The following is a 19802-nucleotide window of genomic DNA, read 5'->3' on the forward strand; positions in this document are numbered from 1 at the left end:
TATTTGGAGAGGAAGAAGGTTAGGAATTTATGAACAAATGTTTCACTCTCACCATTTCCATTTGTAGCTGTTTGTGGTTTTATTAGAAATAGTCTCTTACACTCATTGCTGCATGGCTCTTATTTTATTTACAAAGTAGAGATTTTTGACATGTTTGTGAAACCCCACCTCCTCCGTACCATTTTTTAGTTAGGATTTTACACTGCAGAACTAAAATTAGGACAATTTCTTACAGTTCCCTTTGTTCTTTTGATGATCTTTCCCTAATTCCATTTCCACAACCCCATCCAATAATCTATTTATCTCTGTTTATTTATTTGTACTTTTTACCAGGTGGTGCGTGGTGGCTAGCGCGTTGCCTCACAGTTGGTGCTTAGCCGATTGCCCGTTCGATTCTCAGTCTGCTGTGTGGCGCGTGACGTGGCGTTCGCCGTTGAAGGTTGTGGTTTTAGTGGCGCCAAGCCAGCAGCAAAAACTCTACTGCTGCCAACCGGGAGTTCGCGGAGTTCGGCCCCCTAACGTAAAAAGCCGAAAGACACACACACACACACACCAGAGTACACCAAGTGAGCAAAACTTTTCTACACTTTAGGGCTATGAGAGAATCTCCAGGAATTAAAATCTAGTAAGAAAAAAGAAAGCAAAGTAAGACTACAAAACCAGTTGGATAGCCTGGTTAATAACATTGTAAATCAGTCATATACCTTGTGCCAAAGAGAAACATCACATGCTACAGTATGGTGTATACAGTATATATAAATTACTGTTTGTAACTGTATAAAAAGGTAGAGTATAAGTGGGGAGATAGCAGTAATATAGCATTAGGCAGAGGAAGAGGATGGGACCCTAGTGGGAGTAAGACTGAGATAGAACAGAGATACAAGTGTGTTTAGGCTGATAGCTTAAAGTAGCAGAGTTTAAGATGTAAAAAATGACCAAGGTCAGGATGTTAATGCTAGAAGAGAAAGTTATAGATATTCTGAAGGTAATTAAAAACAACTGAGAGAATGTGGATCATGTGGATCAGTTGTGGATCCAGATAAGATTATAGATTATTGATTTTTATTGTAGATATTCACATCTGTTAACCAGGGTGGAGCAGTTCCCTACTGACACGTCAAGACTCAGATTGCAAAGTCCCAAAGCACAGAACAAAAAGACTGAAAATACAGGAGAAGACTGAATATTGAAAATCGCTCTTATGCTCTTCTCCTTTAATTCACTTTTTTTTACAGCGGGAAAGAACATTGATACAGGAAGAATGTTTTTAGACTCAGCATGTGAAAATAGACAAATAAGCAGTGTACATGTAAGAAGTACAAACACAATATTCAGCATGCCAAAACATACTATTGTAGAAGTCTGTCTAACACTGCAACAGTCTAATATCAAGGTAGATCCAGTTCTGTTTACAGAGTTATTAAACGTCACTTGGGGATGTAGTGACAGAGAAAGATAAGATGAGTGAAGGTGGTTAGGTAGAGCCAGGAGTAGAGTAACAGTGGGAGGGTGATGGAAAGCTGGGGGAGTGGGGGGATTGGGATGGTGTGGAGGAAGGTACAGGAAAGCAAGAGGAGAAAGAGAGGGGTTAATTCTTACACTGATGTCTTAGAGTTAAGTTATGACGTGATTGTAAGGAGGTAGGGCAGTGTAAGAGTAATGGAGCTTTGGTGTTAAGTTGCAAGTAAGAAGAAGAAAAGAATGGATTGAAAGTAATGTGTGATTTACAGTGAGAATTCATTCATGCTGTGAAAGATTAGGGAAATTATGAGTGTCTGTTAACAGAGGGCAAGTATAAATAACAGTCAGCAAAGACAAGTTATGCTGTGGAGCATTTGTAAAAGTTGAGGCAATGCTTGTCATTTAACATGATGGAGGGAGTTGCAATTGGTGCTGGTAGGGCATTTGAGCATTTTAATATGTTCAAGTAGTCGGTTGCATCTTTTAATTTATTTCTAGCTTTATACACCTCTAGTTGAAGAGAATATAAGCATAATGACCGGTTTTAATGTTTAACATTAACTATTGTAAACAAAGCCTGTTGGGCTGGCAACTCGGCACTGTAAAAATCCACTGCCAATCATTAGTGGACCAGAGTTGCGCTGTGGCGACCCCTAACCAGGAAAATCCGAAAACCAAGAGTAGGTAAACATAATGAATAATAGCCGGTTGTACTGCTAACACTGGGTAGTTTTTCAGGAACACAGTTTTGGTACAAGACATAGATGGAGAGAATTATCTGGAAGTTAAATTGAGTGTTACTGCAGTGTAGTGGAGTGTACAGAAAGGTAAATTAATAGCAAATTTGGCAACATTATATTGAGCAACTTGAAGTAAATTAAAGGTATGTTTTGTAATGTTAATAAATATCGACTGACTATAATGTTGTTTGGGAAGGCAGAACTGATAGGGCAGGAAAGAATCTAGCTATTGGAGTGAGATTGTTTTTCATTCTTTATAAGGTCCTTCATGATTTATTTGTATTTGTCAAAAGTTGCATTTCTGAGGCTTAAGTTGTTGGTAAGTATGACAGCCAAACATTTTAATTTATTAAGTAGTTCAGTTTTCAAAATTTTTAAGCTTTTTAATGGTTGGGATGATGTCTGATTTAACATCAGTTTTGAATGGAGATAATGTTTTACATTTATTTTTGTCTGCATTTAAGAACAGGTTATGCATTTTGAGCTAAAACTGTTGGTTAGTAGAGCAGTTTGAGAGTAGAATTGGTGGGAGCAAATGGGTATGGTGGTACCATTGTCATACCGACAGTAATTCTATTGCAGTTGGAGTTTGTACTGACAAAAATCAAACACCTTAATGGTCCAAGGGTGGATTTCTGACATACTCCTTGCTACCCAAGTGATGAGGCTGTGAAGATGCTTTCTCATTGAACACATTTGATGATAGGTAACTTTTAAATGAGTCTAAGCTGTTAGAGTTGAAGCCCATGTCATTAAGGTGGCGAATAAGAAGGGAATAGTCTACAGTATCATATGCCTTACAGAAATAAAAAAAAAAAGATGTTTGTTTTTATGAACTCTAGATGTAATTAACTAAAAGTACAGTGTTAACATTGTGCTTTGGATGAAAGCCTTGCTGTCTGTCCAGAACATAAGGAGCATTAACGCAGTGATCCTAGGATGACACCATCTATGGGGACCACCTCGCTTTACTACCCCCTTCCACCGAAGGCTGGTGTGACTGAGCCCGTAACTCCCGGGTGAGCGAGGAGTGGGGCGGCATCTTCCCTTACCTCCTGTGGTGGAAGGGGGGAATCCATCCATGCAGGCAGTCCTAGCCCCAACAAGGAGGGATGGCTGTGGAGGGGTGCCCAGGGCAGCGGTGCCATCTGCCCCAGAGACGATGACCTTCACAGAGGGGGAGAGAGGGTACTGTCCTGGGGGGATGCTGTACCAGGTAGGGCCACCCCAGGGGCATACCAGCATCATCTCCCCTCAACGGCGGTTGTGGGTACCTGAGGAGGATGCGCAGCTCTCCATGGGGTATCTGTTCAAAGACCCAGAAGGTCAGCATGATCAAGTATTTTGAGCATTTTTGTACCTACGGTTGAACAGTAATTGAATTAAAAGGTAGAGTTATCACTTCTGTGGATAAGGCTTTTTCTTCCCCCAAAGCAAGGGTACATGTCCTTCAGTGGTACTTATTTCTCTTCTGAATGTTGATGTGAGGTAGGCCAGTGGCAAGACTCAAGGTTGACAAAATGGGACACTGTATGCATCTGGAAGTCATGTGGTTTAAGCTGCTACAAAAGATGTAGAAAGTGATGCAAGGGCAGAATGATTAGCTACATATGCTAGCTTATATATGCATGGATATTTCTGTAGCAGTGTTAAGGTAAGTAGTGTCACATGTCTCTTGTATTCAAATGAAATACTGATGCACTGTGATGGGTTCAAGTTGTTTGTTGTACATAAACACATCAGGAGCTGTAACTGGAAGATGTATTTAAGCTAACTGACTGACTCATTACTTTAAACACACTCGCATGTGCATCTCCATTCATACCTGCACTCACTCTGACTGACCATACAAAATGGCACTGATCTTGCATGTGCTCAGTAACTTGTATGCACATGCTGTCTAGCTACAGTGGCTGACTAGGTACAATACATGCAATGATCAAAAAATGCTAGTTGCTTATTGTCTAGTATCCGTTAGATTGTTTGGGGATGCCTGGGAAGGGAAATGGCTTAAGACCTTCCCAAAATTGTTTGATATATTTTATTTGAATTATATTGTGCTTTTCCCAAATGTTGTTTTACTTTGTCATGAATGAACATTATTTCTTGCTTCTCCAAACAGCTGAAAGTTCTTCATTGTTTTTGTTGCTTTTATTTTAATAAACTTTTCTTAGGTAGTATCTTTGGCTTCTCAGTTAGTAAATATCAAAAGGTATCCATGGAAGTCTAAAGAATGAATAGGAGCAGCAGAGTCCATGTTTTCTAATAATGTAGCATTAAAATAATAAAGGGCATAATCGGGAGGAGGGCAAAATGTATTGTGTGGACCAGTCTGTGACATAAAGTAGGGTAAGGTGAATTTGGATATATACTTTTTTTTGTATGTTTTTAATTTTCTTGTGTAGACTGTTGTTGGTGTATGCCTTTTACCTGGTTTCCAAATGGCTTACATTGATGTAATTACTGATAATAACAGCAGTAAAGGTTCCTGCAGAATTTTTTTTCCACTCTTTGATTCCACTATCTGTTGATCAAAAGCTCCCCCAGATGAACAGCCCATTCATTCCTCATCACTAGGATAAGGGATGACTGGGAAAGGCCATCTTTCAGATACCCATCCGAGGTGTATTTAAAAAAAGAGAGAGAGATGCATTTCCCATAGCATCCAGCAAAGAACTGCAACTGCATAACACTGCATAAGGGATGTACATTTGGCTGAATGTGGAGAATGTCCCATTCACGTGTGAAAGTCGAGTCGTCACCCCCCCCCCCCGAAGTATAATTAGTTGGTTTTCCAATCTCGAGCAGGTAAATCGCACTGTCCCATGTGTGTCTGACTGTGTGCAACCCTACCCATCCCCTGGGGAGAAGTATGTGAGCTGTGTCTCTTCACTGTTCCCCCACCCTGCCTGGCCCTTCCAGTACTAGGACCACTTCTTGATGTTTCTTAATTGGCAGTCTAATATGAAATTTCTTTGCAAGAAGGTCATATCCATAAAGCTGGAGTTCTAGATCAGAATAGATGTCAACATTGTTATTCCAGCGTGTGCTAACCTTTCATTGTCCTATAAATTTGAAAGATTTGACTGACAGCCACTGCAGGATTGCAGTGATGATGGTGCAACTTTCTGAGCCATCATAAATATTGGACGTCTTTAGACTTTTGACATAAGTTAACTGGTTTGAAGTTAGTAAAATCACACTCTATTAATTATAATCATAAGTCTAAGGTACGTGAAGCACAAGAGGTAAGACACAGTATTCCAAACATGAATATTTACTTTTAGAACTCCTGTGCTCCTTCATATAAAAGATTAAATGTTTTATATGGAAAGCAAGCCCTTTTTGCCCTTTCCAACTATAAGTAATCCAACTCCAAAATACGTTTTCACTACAGTGTCTTTGGATAGAAAGATTATTTTAGTTTCTCTGTTGCTAAAACATCCCTTATTGAATATTGGAGAACTGGATTTTAGACAGCTGCAATTCTGACTGCATAGTTCCTTATCTATTATTGCATCTGAATGCATGCAGTTTGAACATAGTTTGTAGAAACTGCTCTGGCTGCTTACCTGATCTCCAGTGAGTACATTATCAGTGACAATATCCTCTTTATTTATTTATTTTATTTTACATTTGTTGACTGGGCTAGTCTAGCTGTGGATACATGTCCATTTTCAGTAGAGGCCCAGGGAGATGAGCTCCAAACATAATAAAATTAGAAAATAAAAATTACAAAAATAGAAATTACAAAATAAAAATTCACTACTTACACTAATAGCTTTCATGTGGAGATAAGCTCCAAATATAGCAAAATTACTATAGTAATACTTAAAAGTTACTAAAGTTCTACTATATAAGATAATTTAATAGTGTATGGTTATAATTAAAAAGTTTTTCTAAGAAGAGGAAAAGTAGTTTAGAGTCTTTGCATGGGTTTTAGATATAAGGAGGTACAGGTACACTTGAGGTTCTAATGTTGCCATTTGTAAGTCAAAGTAGGGGAACATGAGTTGAGGGTAGAGAACAAATGTTACACATGAGGGCTGGAATAAAGTTAGCTTCTAGGATTAAAGTTAGAGAGGGGACAACGCCCATAAGGAGGGCATATGGCAAGAAGTGTTAGTAATTGGAAAAGTGAGGTTCAGTCAGGTTTAGTGCAGGGACAGAGCCAATGATTTTTCATAAGTTCTTTGAGGTGTTTTTTGTAGATGTAGATGAGAGAGATGTGAGTGACATAGGAAGCTTGTTCCATATTTTTCCCACAACGTTGGTAAAAAGGGAGTCTCCAGCTTTATTATATTTGATATTGGCGATTAATAACTTATTAGCTTAACGAAGTGTCACAAGATTTTTATATGGGGTGATTAGGTTAGAGAGGACTGGAGTATTATTTGGGTGAAGGATTTTTTGTGTGATCACTAGTTGATTATACACCAGCTGGTTTTGTAGTTCAGACCACCCGAGTTGTTTAAGGTTGTGACAGTGGTGGGTTCTAAAAGGGGTGCTAGTGGCAAATCTTGCTATATTGTTATAGCTAGTTTCGAGCTTACTTAGATTAGATTTTGATAGATTGGTATATATGTAGCAGAAGCATAGAATAAGGGTAGAAGTGAGGTGGTGTTTTCTTGTAGAGCTGGATCATGGTCAAATGGAGTCCTAGGCAAGGTAATGGACTGCCACCTGCAGCCATGCCAATATCCCATTACTTGACTTTCTTTCTTCATTTACCATAAAACACTTTTCAAACCCATCAGCTTGTATTTTATTTTGTTTATTGATTTATTTTACTTTTGTAATGATCACAAAGTGTTTTAAGTTTTACAGCACGAACACTGACAGCTATTTGCTAAACAAACCTTTCTCATTGAAATTGGACTTTGCATGAGCAACAGTAAACTTAGTTCTCTTCCCTTAAAACTCATTTATTAAAATTTCATCTTGAAACTTTTTTTGACAAGAAACATCTTTATTAAATTATCATGTATGACATAGGCAATCGTGCATTTATATAAATGAAAATAAAAAACATGCTGACATAATTTTAGTTGCAAACATTATACATCATGAACCATATTGAAATATTTATTTGCAAACATTATGTATCACTTATAACCGAGCCAGTCATTGTCATTTAAACATTACAGAGCTCATTCACATCCTGCATTCTTTTAAACCTCCTTCCTCCTCTGCATGTATTGTTCCCACAGTTCCCGTTTTTTCTATGTAATTTGCTCCTACCCTTTTGTAAAGATCCCAGTTCCAGTTTTTTTATCTGTTACTATGCTCACTATTTTTTTAATAAAGTTGGTTAAGACTTTGATTTCCATTTTCTAATAATTGCTTTTTTGGTAGCTACCATAATTAGATTCAGCAACGCCTTACTATGTCTAGGTAGTTATGATTCTGTATCACTGCTCAAAGAAATAATGTCCTTAGTTACACCAATTTGCTCACCCAATATATTTGAAAAAGCAGATTGCATGGAATTTTTCCCGTTCAATCCTCGGCTTTGGTGCCTTCTGTGCAGAGTCTGCACATCCTACCTGTGGTCATGTGGGTTTCCTCCAGGTGTTCCGGTTTCCTCCCACATCCCAAAGACATGCTGTAGGTGGATTGGGCACTCTAAATTGGCCCTAGGCATGAGTCCGTGTATGTGTGTGCCTTCCGTGGAAGGCTGGGCGCCGGGTTGGCAACTCGACACCGTAAAACTCTACTGCCAATCATGAGCAGACAGGTGATCCGCTGTGGCAAACCCCTAACAGGGCAAAGCTGAAAGAAGTCTGCATGGAATCTTTAAGGTCTGCCATCTCATTACACTCCCAGAAAATATGTTCCCAATTGCCTCTTTTTTTTCCCCATCACACTTCCAACATTTGCTGTCTACCTGAGGAAAGATTCTTTTGGAGTCTACTGAGGTATAAAAATACTTACGTAAACACTTCCAAGCAAAGATCCTAAATCTTCTAGACTTTGTTGCATATTTAGGCGCATACATATATTCCCCCATTGTTTCTATGTGAATTTATTATTCTGTCTCTCTTCCCAATCCTTTCTAGCCTCCTCTGATTTATTCATACAGTTTGAGTTTCCATATCGTTAACTATAAGAGCTGTGCTGGGATTTTTATTTAAATAGTGGCTGTGTAAAGGATGCAGGAATTAAAAAAAACAAATGTATAACACATTGGCTAACAGCTTGAGGGAGCTCAGGAGCATTTGCTTGGTCAGAGTCGCACAGTAGATAGACAAAGGCCAAGGGACTCGAACCCTGCACTACATGACATAGCTGATTAACAGCACACAGTCTTCCTCATCTGCACTAAGAACCAGACGAACCTTTGCAGACCAACTCTGTGGATTTCACAGCTGTGTGTGCATATAAAATCCAAGCTAAATTAAAAATGCACTCATAAGATATTAACATTAAAGCTATAGACTTCATGCTATCCAGTTTATTCACAGCCAAACAATAAACACCACTGTCAACAATCGTCAAAACAAGAAAATGATAGGGTCCTATGGTAAACCTCCTGTTTACTACAATTGATTTTCCTTTACACCAGTACTACTCTGGGATGCAAGAACAAATTATACTACAAATCTCACACAGATGTGATCATCATTTACAGCCCCTGTAAGACTCTGTACACTCAAATGTTTACTATCAAATGAATGAGCAGATACATAATGACCAAGAAATGTATTACATTCAGGGGGGCGTGACTAAGATGCCCATGTGATAGCAGCACTTTTCTGATGCTCTGCCTGTAAATATTGTTTCTGACAGGATTTTTATGTTCTAACTTAAAAAACTTCAAAGTTTTTTTCTCACAAGCTATACTTCTTGATATTGTGGATTACCTACAAAGAAGAAACCCGAGTTTTCAGAAACTTTTAGCAAGAAATTTCCTGTCAGAAGTTCTACAGCTTAGTACAACTGGATAAAACCATGAGTCATACAAGAGCCTCAAGACAGTTCCATGAAAACAGAACTTCATACAATAATCTCTAGCATACAGGACCTCTCTGTGAAAATGGGCAATTTAGAAAAAATTATGGAGAACATGAAAAAGGAAAGTAAGAAACATATAGAAGACCTGAAAGAACTTACTAAACATTCTGAACAAATAGCCATAGAAGAAACTGTAAATGACATTGATGGAAGATGTATGGAAAATGAGACACTGATAGAATTCCTTCTAAAACATAACAACCAATTATTGGAGAAAGTAGAAGATTTGGAGTCCAGATCAAGAAGGAACAATATCAGAATATATGGGGTACCCGAAAAAATGGAAGGAAGGAAGAGTAATATGGTCCTGTTTTTAAATGACTGGCTGCCGAAAATATTGAACCTTCTTGAGTCCTTCTCATTTGGGATAGAGAGGGCTCACAGGTCTCTATCTAACATTACTCTCTCCAAAAATCCAACTGCAGTGAGACCTATTATAGTAATGTTTTTATCAACACAGGACAAAAACCTAGTACTGAGAACAGCTTGGTCGGGAAATCCAAAACAACTTGATGGGAAAAATATAAGGATGTTATGTATTCCAATCTCGCCTTCTCGCCTTCATTCTTACCCTTGGGTTCGGAGCCGAACCTCTGCTCTGACTCCGCCATACTCTAGCTCAAAGTCTTCAATTGCCTCGTGGCTAAGAGGTATCCCATCATGCAGCAGGCCGATTCCCCAGAACTTGTTTGCCGCTTGTTACGCTCAGACGTGGTCTCGCTTTTGGATGTGGCAAAGTATACTTTTTTTTCTAAATTTTTGGCTATTTGTTGCTAAAAAAAAAGCTATTTTCATAGCTACTGTGTTTCTCTCTTGCTGGTTGTGTGGCCTTTTCGTTGGCCAATTTTTTGATATCCCGTTCGCTCCCTTACTTCCCATGGGCTAGGCCCATTTCAGTTAGAGGACCTAGTCCTCCCCATTGTTTCCGTGTGGTCTTTTTTGTTTTGTGCCTCCTGTATACTTATTAGCTTATTTAGTGCTTTGTTGTGTCTAGTAGTGGTGTTATCCTGCCTTTGTTTCCCCAGGCTAGGCCCGTTTAATTTAGAGGACCTAGTCCTCCCTGCAGTTTTTGTTCCTGTCGGTTACTAGGCCTTTTTTAGTTAGAAGCTCTAGATTCCCATGCTGGGTTTAGTTAGGTCTATTATGTGTATGTGTTGTTTTGTACTTGGCCCTGTGTGTGTACTCCTTTATTCAGCATGTCTAAAGATTGTAAGGAACACAGGCCTTCGGGTTTTAAAAAGTGTGTTGAATGCAACAACAAAATGTCTTTGACTGATGGGCACTCCGTGTGCGTGTACTGCTTGGGGGCTGTTCACCTCAAGAATCCTGCTTGTTTTGTCATTCCTTCAGTCCTCGTGTGCTACAGGACAGGAATCACAAGCTCATTCTGAAAGGACTCCTTCAAGGAAGACTTGGTTAAGTTTTCCAGTGCCATAAGCTCTCCAGCTATAAAGGACAAAAAGACTGCTAAGAAGCGCTCTCCGGCTTTGTCTGTTTCTTCGGAGCCGCCAGAGAAAGTTGCTAGAACAGCTTCTCCTTCTTTGGCTCCATTGGCTTTGGTGCTGACAGAAGGCAGTGTATTGAGTAAGTCTGTATCCGCTCCCAGCCTTTCGGAGCCAGTCACTGATTTTTTTGGTTTGGAGCTGGTCTCCAGTTGTTCGACTGGGTTCTCCTTCATGTAAGTCTCCCTCTGTAGGGAGATCCAGATCTCCAACTATATCTTCCAGGTCCTTGAGGACCCTTTCCGATGAGGACATTGATAGAGTGGTGAAGAAACTGCTTCAGTCATTGGTGCTGGCCAAATAGATTTCAGCTCCGACCCAGTTGGCTCCGGAGCCCATGGCCCCTTCATTTGTTGTTCCTCCTCTGAGCCTTTCTCGGCCTTCGGAGCCAGAGTTGTTGGTTCCATCGGGTGCCGCTAGGTCGGTTCCAGTAGCTTCATCTGGCCTCTTGGTTCAGATTTCCACTCCGACCCCGTCAGCTCTGTCCATGGGGCCAAGGGTCCATAGTTTCCCGATCGGACCCGAGGGGGAGGGCTCAGATCGATATTCATCTGTTCTGAGCCTTCCTCTCGGTGCTTCGGCTCGGGTGAGCTTGAATCCGACATCTGCTTCGGACCTAATCTCCTTGGTGCCGAGGGCTACTACCATATCCTCTATGGTTAGTTGGCCTTTGGAGCCAGGGGGATCAGCCTTCAAGGTTATGAGGAGCGTGCTGGCCAGTTTGCCATCTGTATCCTACTGCACCAATACTCTGCCCCCTCCGGCACTGGTGTCAGTTTCAGATCACCCTCTGTCCCTGGACAGTGGAGACCCAAAGCCTCAGGATATCTCCATGAGTGGTCCCCAACTTTCTGATGTCTCCCCAGCTTTTTTGCCCGAGCAGCCTATCGGAAAGAGATTGTGTGAGAGGAAACACGTCGACTCCCCGGATGAGTCTCTCACGTCAGACACCGACCTCGAGTCAGAAGGGTCCTCCAAGTCGTCTTCTGAAGATATCTCTTTTTTCAGATATCCTTGAGATCTCGAAGCAGAGAGGTGGCTGGCCCTCCAGATCCCCTTCCGATGAGCAGTTGGTGTTCCTGAAGGCTTTCGGGTCTCAACCTTCCACCTCTTGGGTTTTTCCCCCTTTCGATGAGCTACTAGATCTCGTCTGTCGAAAGGTGTGGGAAACTCCTGACAGTGTGGAACCGGCCGATAGGAGACCCAATAAGTTTTTGTCTGCTCCCACAAACAAGGAATATCTGACAAAAGGCATTCCAGTAGATGCCATGGTGGTGGCAGCAGCCACCAAGAAGGAACTTGCTTAAACTTCATCTACCGTCCATCTGCCTAACAAGGAGTACTGGGCCATGGACAGGTTTGGGAAGCATGTGTTTACCTCAGCGGCCTTTACTCTGTGGTCATTGAACTACCTGATGCATTTTACAAGGCTCCAGAGAGATCTCCTAAAAGAGCTGGGAGATTCTCTACAGGGTAATGTTTCTGATGCCATGGCAGAGAAGGTCAATGTACAGATGTCTACCTTAAATTCCCTTACCAACTCCTCCATGAGGCTGATCTCGTACTCAGACGATGGACCAAGCAGGGCAGCAGGTTCTGGAGTCTCTCTTAGGAGACACTCCTGGATGCGCCCATGTAATTTCATGGAGGCCTTCAAGTCTGCGTACACCAACGCCCCATTTAACGGTTTATAGTTATTCAGAACCAAGGTGAAGGGCACTCTCACTAGGTGCGAGCAGGAAGGAAAAACCCTGTCTGCCATGGGAGTCCATTTTTCCATGCCTTCTACACCTTACCCCAAGGGCGAGAAGGGTGGGAAAATGTGGTTCAGGAAGTCGCACGGGTTTTTTCAGGATGCACAAAGTGATTCCCCCTCCAGAGGCAGGGGAGGGAGTGAAAATTCAGGTAGATGCCACCCTAGAGGCAGAGGAGGCCCGCGTAACCAGGGGGACTGGAATTCCTTTTGCAGTTCTCCCTACCAGCGCTCTTGAAGGGAGGCCCAACTGTGCATCTCTGGAGCCAGTCGGGATCACATTTCTTTATTCCCAGAAGCCTGGCAAGACATCACCCAAGACGAGTGGGTATTAATGATAATTTCCAGAGGTAATCATATTCCCTTCTCTTCTCCGACCCCACCAACCAAGAGAATTCCAGACGTTCCACCCAGTTACAGGGATTCCGCAACTTTAGAAATAAAAAAAGTTGCTTTCAAAGAAAGCCATCCAGTCTGTCCCCACAGACCAAGTAGGATTAGGGACTTGCTCCAGATTCTTTTTGGTGCCGAAAAGAACAGGGGACCCGAGATCCATCTTGGATCTCAGCCGATTGAATCTACATGTACAAAAGTCCAAGTTCCGCATGGTTACCTTACAGTCAATACTCCCTCTGTTAGGGAAAGATGTGTGGATGTACTCCATCGACCTCAAAGATGCTTTCTACCATATCAAGATGGACAGGGCATCGAGAAGTCATCTACACTTCTGGCTGGAAGCCAGTCATTTTCAGTTTCGCGCTCTGCCCTTTGGTCTCACCACAGCCCCCAGGGTGTTCACCAAATGCATGGCAGTGGTAGCGGCTCACTTGAGACGTCATGGATTCCAAGTGTTTCCGTATCTGGATGACTGGCTCTTTTCTGCCACCACCAGGCATCTACTGTTACAGACCAGGGACACCGCCATTACACTGTGCCAAAAGTTAGGAATTACTCTAAATTGGGAAAAATCTGCCTTGTTGCCCTCGCAGCGTGTCACTTTTATCAGCGCCAAACTAGATATGGTGATCATGAGGGCCTTCTTACCAGAAGAGGGAATTCAGGCTCTACAACAGCAGCTCTACACCTTACTACCATTGAGGAAGGTCGAGGCAAAAGTGGTCCTCAAGTTATTAGGGACCATGGCTGCCACGATCATGCTAGTTCCCCTTGCCAGACTACACATGAGGGTTCTTCAGTGGCTGCTTTTCGCCCAATGGTCATTGCAGTATCTTCCACTCTCCCATTCTATTCTGATTACGGACACATGCAAGCAGGATCTATGCTGGTGGCTTCAGGCCAGCAATCTCAACGTGGGCAAGCCATCTTCTCCAGTTGCCACTGTGACCACGGATGCCTCCCAGATCAGGTGGGGGGGCATTATTCCAGCAGACAGTCCAAGGCACATGGCAGGATCACGAGACCCATTTGCATATCAATGTCTTGGAGATGAGAGCAGTGCTATTAGCGTTTGCAAGCACTTCAGAGCTTTCTCCTTCTAGGGACAATTGCAATCCATTCAGTCAACATATCAGTGGTATGGTATCTGAACAAGCAGGGAGGAACCAAATCATACCCCCTTTGCAGAGAGGCACTTCGAGTTTGGCAGTGGGCGGTGTCTTCCCAATGCTTCTAGTTGCAGCGCATATACCAGGGAAGTCCAACATGATTGCCGACAGTCTGAGCAGAGCTATCCTAATGCCTCACGAGTGGTCCCTGAACAAATATGTTGCAGAGAAAATATTCCGCAGATGGGGTCAGCCTTGCTGTGATCTATTTGCCAGCCCCCTCAATGCTAAATGCAGCGGCTACTTCACCCTTATCCCCCCCTGGAGGGGGAGACACCCAGGGATGCTCTGGTTCACGATTGGCCCTCCAGTCTACTCTATGCCTTTCCACCATTTCCTCTGATATCAAAGGTCATTCAGAAAGCACAGTCTTTGGGAAGCAAAATGATCCTGATTACCCCACACTGGCCTCGTCAGATTTGGTTTCCCTTCCTTCAACCCTATCTAATGGACAATCCCTGGATTCTGGACCCAGATCTGCTGACTCATATGTCAGGACAGTTTCATCCCTCCATCCAGACCCTCAAGTTGACAGCTTGGCTGCTCCAGTTCCGTCCCTAGTCAGGCTTCTTGATTTTTCCCTGGAAGTGGTCACATTCTGTCATCTTCCCACAAGCCTTCTGCCAGGAAGATTTATTCCAGTAAGTGGAAAAGATTCTTCATTTGGGCCTGTAAAAGACATATTGATCCTTACACAGCGCCTATTTCGGCAATATTAGAATTTCTTTCTCAACTGTTCAGTCAGGGGTCAGCTGCAGCAACCATTAAAGTGCAACTGGCAGCGATTTCTACCTTTCACATTGCTAATGAGCCCAACCTTATGGCTCATAGACTTTGTAGGGCCTTTTTGAAAGGGGCAATGTTATTCCGACCTTCAGTCTGGGATCCAGTAATGCCATGGGACCTCAATTTTGTATTACAGAAGCTCACCTCAACTCCCTTTGAGCCTGCAGCTACGTGTGACATTACATTTTTGTCGTGGAAGACAGTATTCTTGGTAGCCATAACTTCAGCTAGGCAGGTCTCTGAGCTCCAAGCTTTATTGATTAAGCCACCTTATTTGGTGTTTCACAAAGATAGGGTCCCCTTAAGATCCAATCCTTTCTTTATTCCAAAGGTTGCTTCTGTTGTCAATATCAACCAATCCATTGAGTCGCCTGTATTTTTATAGATAAGATAGAGAGAGTACACAGGCTTTTTGTCCCTGGCTTAACTGTGGCTACAAGGCAACCAAGGCATATATTGATTTAGTCTGAAATGTTTAGTAAAACAATATTTTGTCATTACTCTGGCAGCTAGAGAAGTTATGCAAGCTAGAGAAGCTGACCTCATCAACAGCACAAAGTAACAAAACTTTCTGGAACTCAAAAAGAAAGCATATATCACATCAAACACAGCTAATGTCACTTGTATAAGAAATAAACAGCTGGCATGTATTAGTTCTTGAAAACAATACTGGATGTCAAGTTTGAGCCAGCAAGCAAAAAACACAGATCACAGAGAATTCTTAAACTTACTTCATTTCAACATCACCAAATACATAGTACACCCAGCAAAATCTAACTACATCCCAAAACGGAGGAGCGACACTGCACCATTTATTGACTTTACCACCATTTTACTTCAGAAATGTAGCTACCCAAGCAAGTAAGGGACATATTGCAAAGTCTGGGCATATATAGAAATCAGTCAAATGCTTACTACTACACCCCAAATTTCTAATAGACATAAATCATGTATTAGACTTAGTCAGCCACATATGTAATTTATTAGTAATCTCTACAATTAATCCTGACAGCTAGAAATATGCTGTTGTAGCACCCAACTCATATCCCAATACTGAGCTATGTCCCCTAGTTAAAGTCCATGGAAAACTACTGTTGAACCAACTAATGGACTACATCTCCAAATGTGATCTACTTTCCAACAAGCAGCTTGCCGTTGTCTTTTGGTGTTGCAACCTTTTCCAGTATATATGGTGACCAACTGCATCTGTGTCAACAAAGAAAGGGAAACTTAACTGAAGCCCTGTTCATAGATTTAAAGCTCAGTTCTTAATTGATGAACTACCATCTCCTACCTAAGCCTTAAAAAATACTTTGACATAGCTCAGGCAACCCTTAAAATAACCCAATGCTGAACATTTTACACCCATAATGAAGACCTTTTCTAGTAATAACACAATTGAGATACCTTGATTTCTTACTCAGTCTGTACTTACTTGCACCATACCAGTCCAAATGCTATTGCCTAAAATCAAATATTGCTAGCTAAAGTCTATTCTGAACCTAGTGAAGTACACACACACATATAACAATAAACAAGACTTTTGTAGATTCATAACCTTAGATAGTCCTAGAGAGCATCAGTGCTCCACAATGAAAAGAACAAAGTGTTGTCAAGAATTGAACTGCAGGAGCACCACTTCTGTTGGATTACATAACATTCAGGCTCTTGCTCAAACACAAATGGCCCATCACACTTGTTATACCTATATTCATCAAAGATGTATGTGAAATGAGTTTCTGTAAGCTTGTTTTAGATTCATGTAACTTCTTGCCGCAAGAAGTCAGACAAAGTAATGATTTGAAGCAGTTCAAGAAGAAGTTAGTGCGTATCTGAATAGTGAGTGCGACAGCACATCTGACACTGTATAATAACCCAGAGAATCATACAAGTCGAAGTGCTAGAAAAGTACACTTCGCTACCACTGATGTACAGTGTTTTATTTGCTTATGTGCTTTTAATGAACATGTTAATTTTGTACTAGTTTTACTATAACTTAATTTAATATTTTAGTTGTATTCTTTGCAATGTTTTAAACTTAACTATTGTAACTTGTAAATATGTTCTGTTGTATATTAACTGCATGTGATTAAATATGGCATCGTTGCCTAATTTAATGTAGAGGCTTCCGGAATTCAGATTAACTAATGAATTTGTTGGATTAGTTTGGCTATTATTTGATGTATGGGGGAGACAGTAGTATCTTAGAGTCTGAGTATTGCAAGCAGAGCTTTGAGAAGTATGGATCAGTGTACTGTAAATAAAGTGTAGATAAAGTGAGGCAAGACTGGATTACCTGTTAAGTGATGAGGTAGGCGAGGCAGTTTGAAAGTAGATTTGTCAATTAGCTAGGTATGCCACCAAGTCTAGGAGATTTAGGATTTTATTGAAAGTGTTTTTACACATTTTATACTCCCAAAAAAGACTGACATGGATGTTTAAATGCTTTTTTCATTGTTTGAGGAAGGTGTGTTTTAACCCCTCTGAACATATTTTTGGTCATGTCGAGTTTAAATCCAGGTGTTTTGGAAAGTCTACTAAAATGATTATTTCAGAAAGATGCTAGAGTTACCAAAACACTAATGTTGCCAGATTATAGCAGAAGTATGAAATGTATGTAATTAAAATGGGTGAGATTATTTTTGGTGATGCTTTATGCCAAGAAAGCAACTGCAAAGAAATGGAAGTCAAGAATGGCTATGACACTGAGATAATTGTTATAATGAATGATGGTAGAATTAGATTAAAATAATAATTGGATAAATAAATATGTAGCTAGATGATTATTGTTGCAAACATATAAGGATGTACTTGGAGCGTGTTACTGACATTTATTTAGATAAGAGATTATTAAAATTAAATTACTTGTGGTATGATAATTGAACTGGCTTGGATTGGATTATTGAACCCTTAACGGCTTGTCGAATGAAAAATGATATACATATTCCATTGTATCAGGTTAGAATTGCTGTTTTCTCTTTCTCTGTCATGACTAAATGTTGAGTTCAAGACACAAAAATATACTGAGTTTTATTTTCCCTTTGTTGTTGAGATGTTCAAGGTGGACCCATTTGATCCCTCTTCCAGGCAAGAGCCCTCCAAAATTCAGATGTTATGGAGTGGGTCAGTGTGCAGATCCTGTAGACTGTTCTTTCCCCACCCCGCCTGCAGCTTATGACCTATGCTATAGCTTCCTCAGGAGGTGAATGGATATTTCCCCATGTACACAAGCCCCTGACCAAGTGACACAACACTTGCAGCTTGTGTGCATGCATGCTAGGCTCTTCATTCCTGCAGGTGTCACCAGTATAGTGAACTAGGATGCCTTCCCCAAGCATTAGTCACTTCCATCATCCCCCACTCAGTCTGTCCAGTGCCCGTGCTGATTTTGTCTGAGGTATGGTCACAAATTTATCCCTATGTTTTATGTAGCTTTGCAGCATGTTACAGCTTCATTTTGTGCCTTTATATTGATAAGTTGTATTGATTGTAAGGGTACTATTTAAAAAACATTCTTATTAACATTTATATCTGAACTCTGACAAGTGGACCACTCAGCTCCATGTATTGTTTTTGCTTTCTTTTTCTGTGCAGGCTCAGTATGAAAATCCACCACATATATATGCTTTGGCTGATGACATGTACAGGAACATGCTAATTGACAATGAGAATCACTGTGTCATCATCAGGTAAGGTGACAGTTCTGACAAACAGTTTACAAAGCGTGTGTCTTAATGAATAAGACCAAATAAGAGGAACAGGAGAGTCAAGGTGGTTACCTCAGAGTAGTTTGATATAATTCTTTTAGGGAAAAATATTTATTGAGTAGAGCCATTGCCTTTTGAGTCAGTATCTATAATGTTCCTTTTGAAAAGATTGCTCTGGTAGTGTTCTTAGTGTAACTAAAATTATTGGTGGTTTGTATACATTTCCTATTGTTTGCATTACTGGTTAGTAAAAAAATCTGCCTTTGAAGTATTTCCCATGGTTTTTAACAAAAAGATGCTTAATTTCTTAAGATGGATCACACTAATGTGCTGAGAATAGAAATGCTAAATTGCTTGTTTGTCTTTCATCATCTCAGCGCTAAGCATATCAACTGTAGTCACTTGTTTGATAATTTGGAAGTAATCCTTGCTGCAGTGAGAAAGGAAAACTGTATCTCAAGAAGGTGACTTATTTCTACCTAATGGATAGTTGATTAAAGAGTGAGAGTCACATTTTGCTTTATTTTTCTGACTGTGGTTGTAATGTCTTCCAACAGCACTGACGACTTTCTGCAGTTTGTCTGCTGTTATAAAGCTGCACATTACTGACAGCATCATAAACATCAAGATTGCTATGATTTCCATCCTGTTGCACTGAAATGGATTACATTTCTCCTTCTATAAAAAGAAGAGAGCAGTTTATGGTTATTCATGTCTATCTCCTGAGCAGCCTCAAAGGGTCTATTTCTGCATCTGATTTTAGAATTACAGGTCCAGGGAGTAGTGTCTCTGCTACTGTACATGGCAGGTCTGTCTTGAGATGTGCTTGTTCAGCATGTACAGAGCTGTGACAATGGTATGGCGAAGGGAGCAGCTGCCTGAGCGCAAGCTGTTAGGGGGCATGATTGGCAGTTGCTGATGAGGTGTGAGCACAGTACACAGTAAAGCCGTAGGTGATGTAGCTTTTTAAATGAATGTTGATACTGCATTCATGCTAGCGTTTAACTTAAAGGGCCCGTTTAACTGTAATCCAGCTCTGGTATTTTGTACTGTTTACTGTAAATGATTGGAATGACACAATGAAGTGTCAGTTGTAAAAGAATAATTAGTACTTTTGTTCTGTGTTTGACAATACAGGAAAGAAAGCTTTTTTCCTTTTTTTTACAACTGACACTTCGTTGTTTCATTCCATTTTCTGATAGTTTATGGTTTTCACTGTTATTTAATAATTAATCACAGTCATCATGTTGAACATGTCAGTGCTGTTCTGTTGA

At 40.8% G+C, this 19802-nt stretch overlaps 1 protein-coding gene across 1 annotated transcript in view; it reads left to right on the forward strand.

Moving 5' to 3' along the window:
• LOC122808363 (unconventional myosin-Ie-like) overlaps positions 1–19802 on the forward strand; it is a gene marked incomplete in the record, with an annotated part of 1223059 nt that overhangs the window by 222353 nt on the left and 980904 nt on the right. The window contains 1 exon segment of the mRNA XM_044079330.1: positions 18416–18510. Within this exon segment, the coding sequence (XP_043935265.1) occupies positions 18416–18510 (95 nt within the window).

Source organism: Protopterus annectens, chromosome 8.part0 (genome assembly GCF_019279795.1).
Source record: "Protopterus annectens isolate FY-2018-M chromosome 8.part0, PAN1.0, whole genome shotgun sequence".
In the NCBI taxonomy this organism is placed as follows: domain Eukaryota; kingdom Metazoa; phylum Chordata; order Ceratodontiformes; family Protopteridae; genus Protopterus; species Protopterus annectens.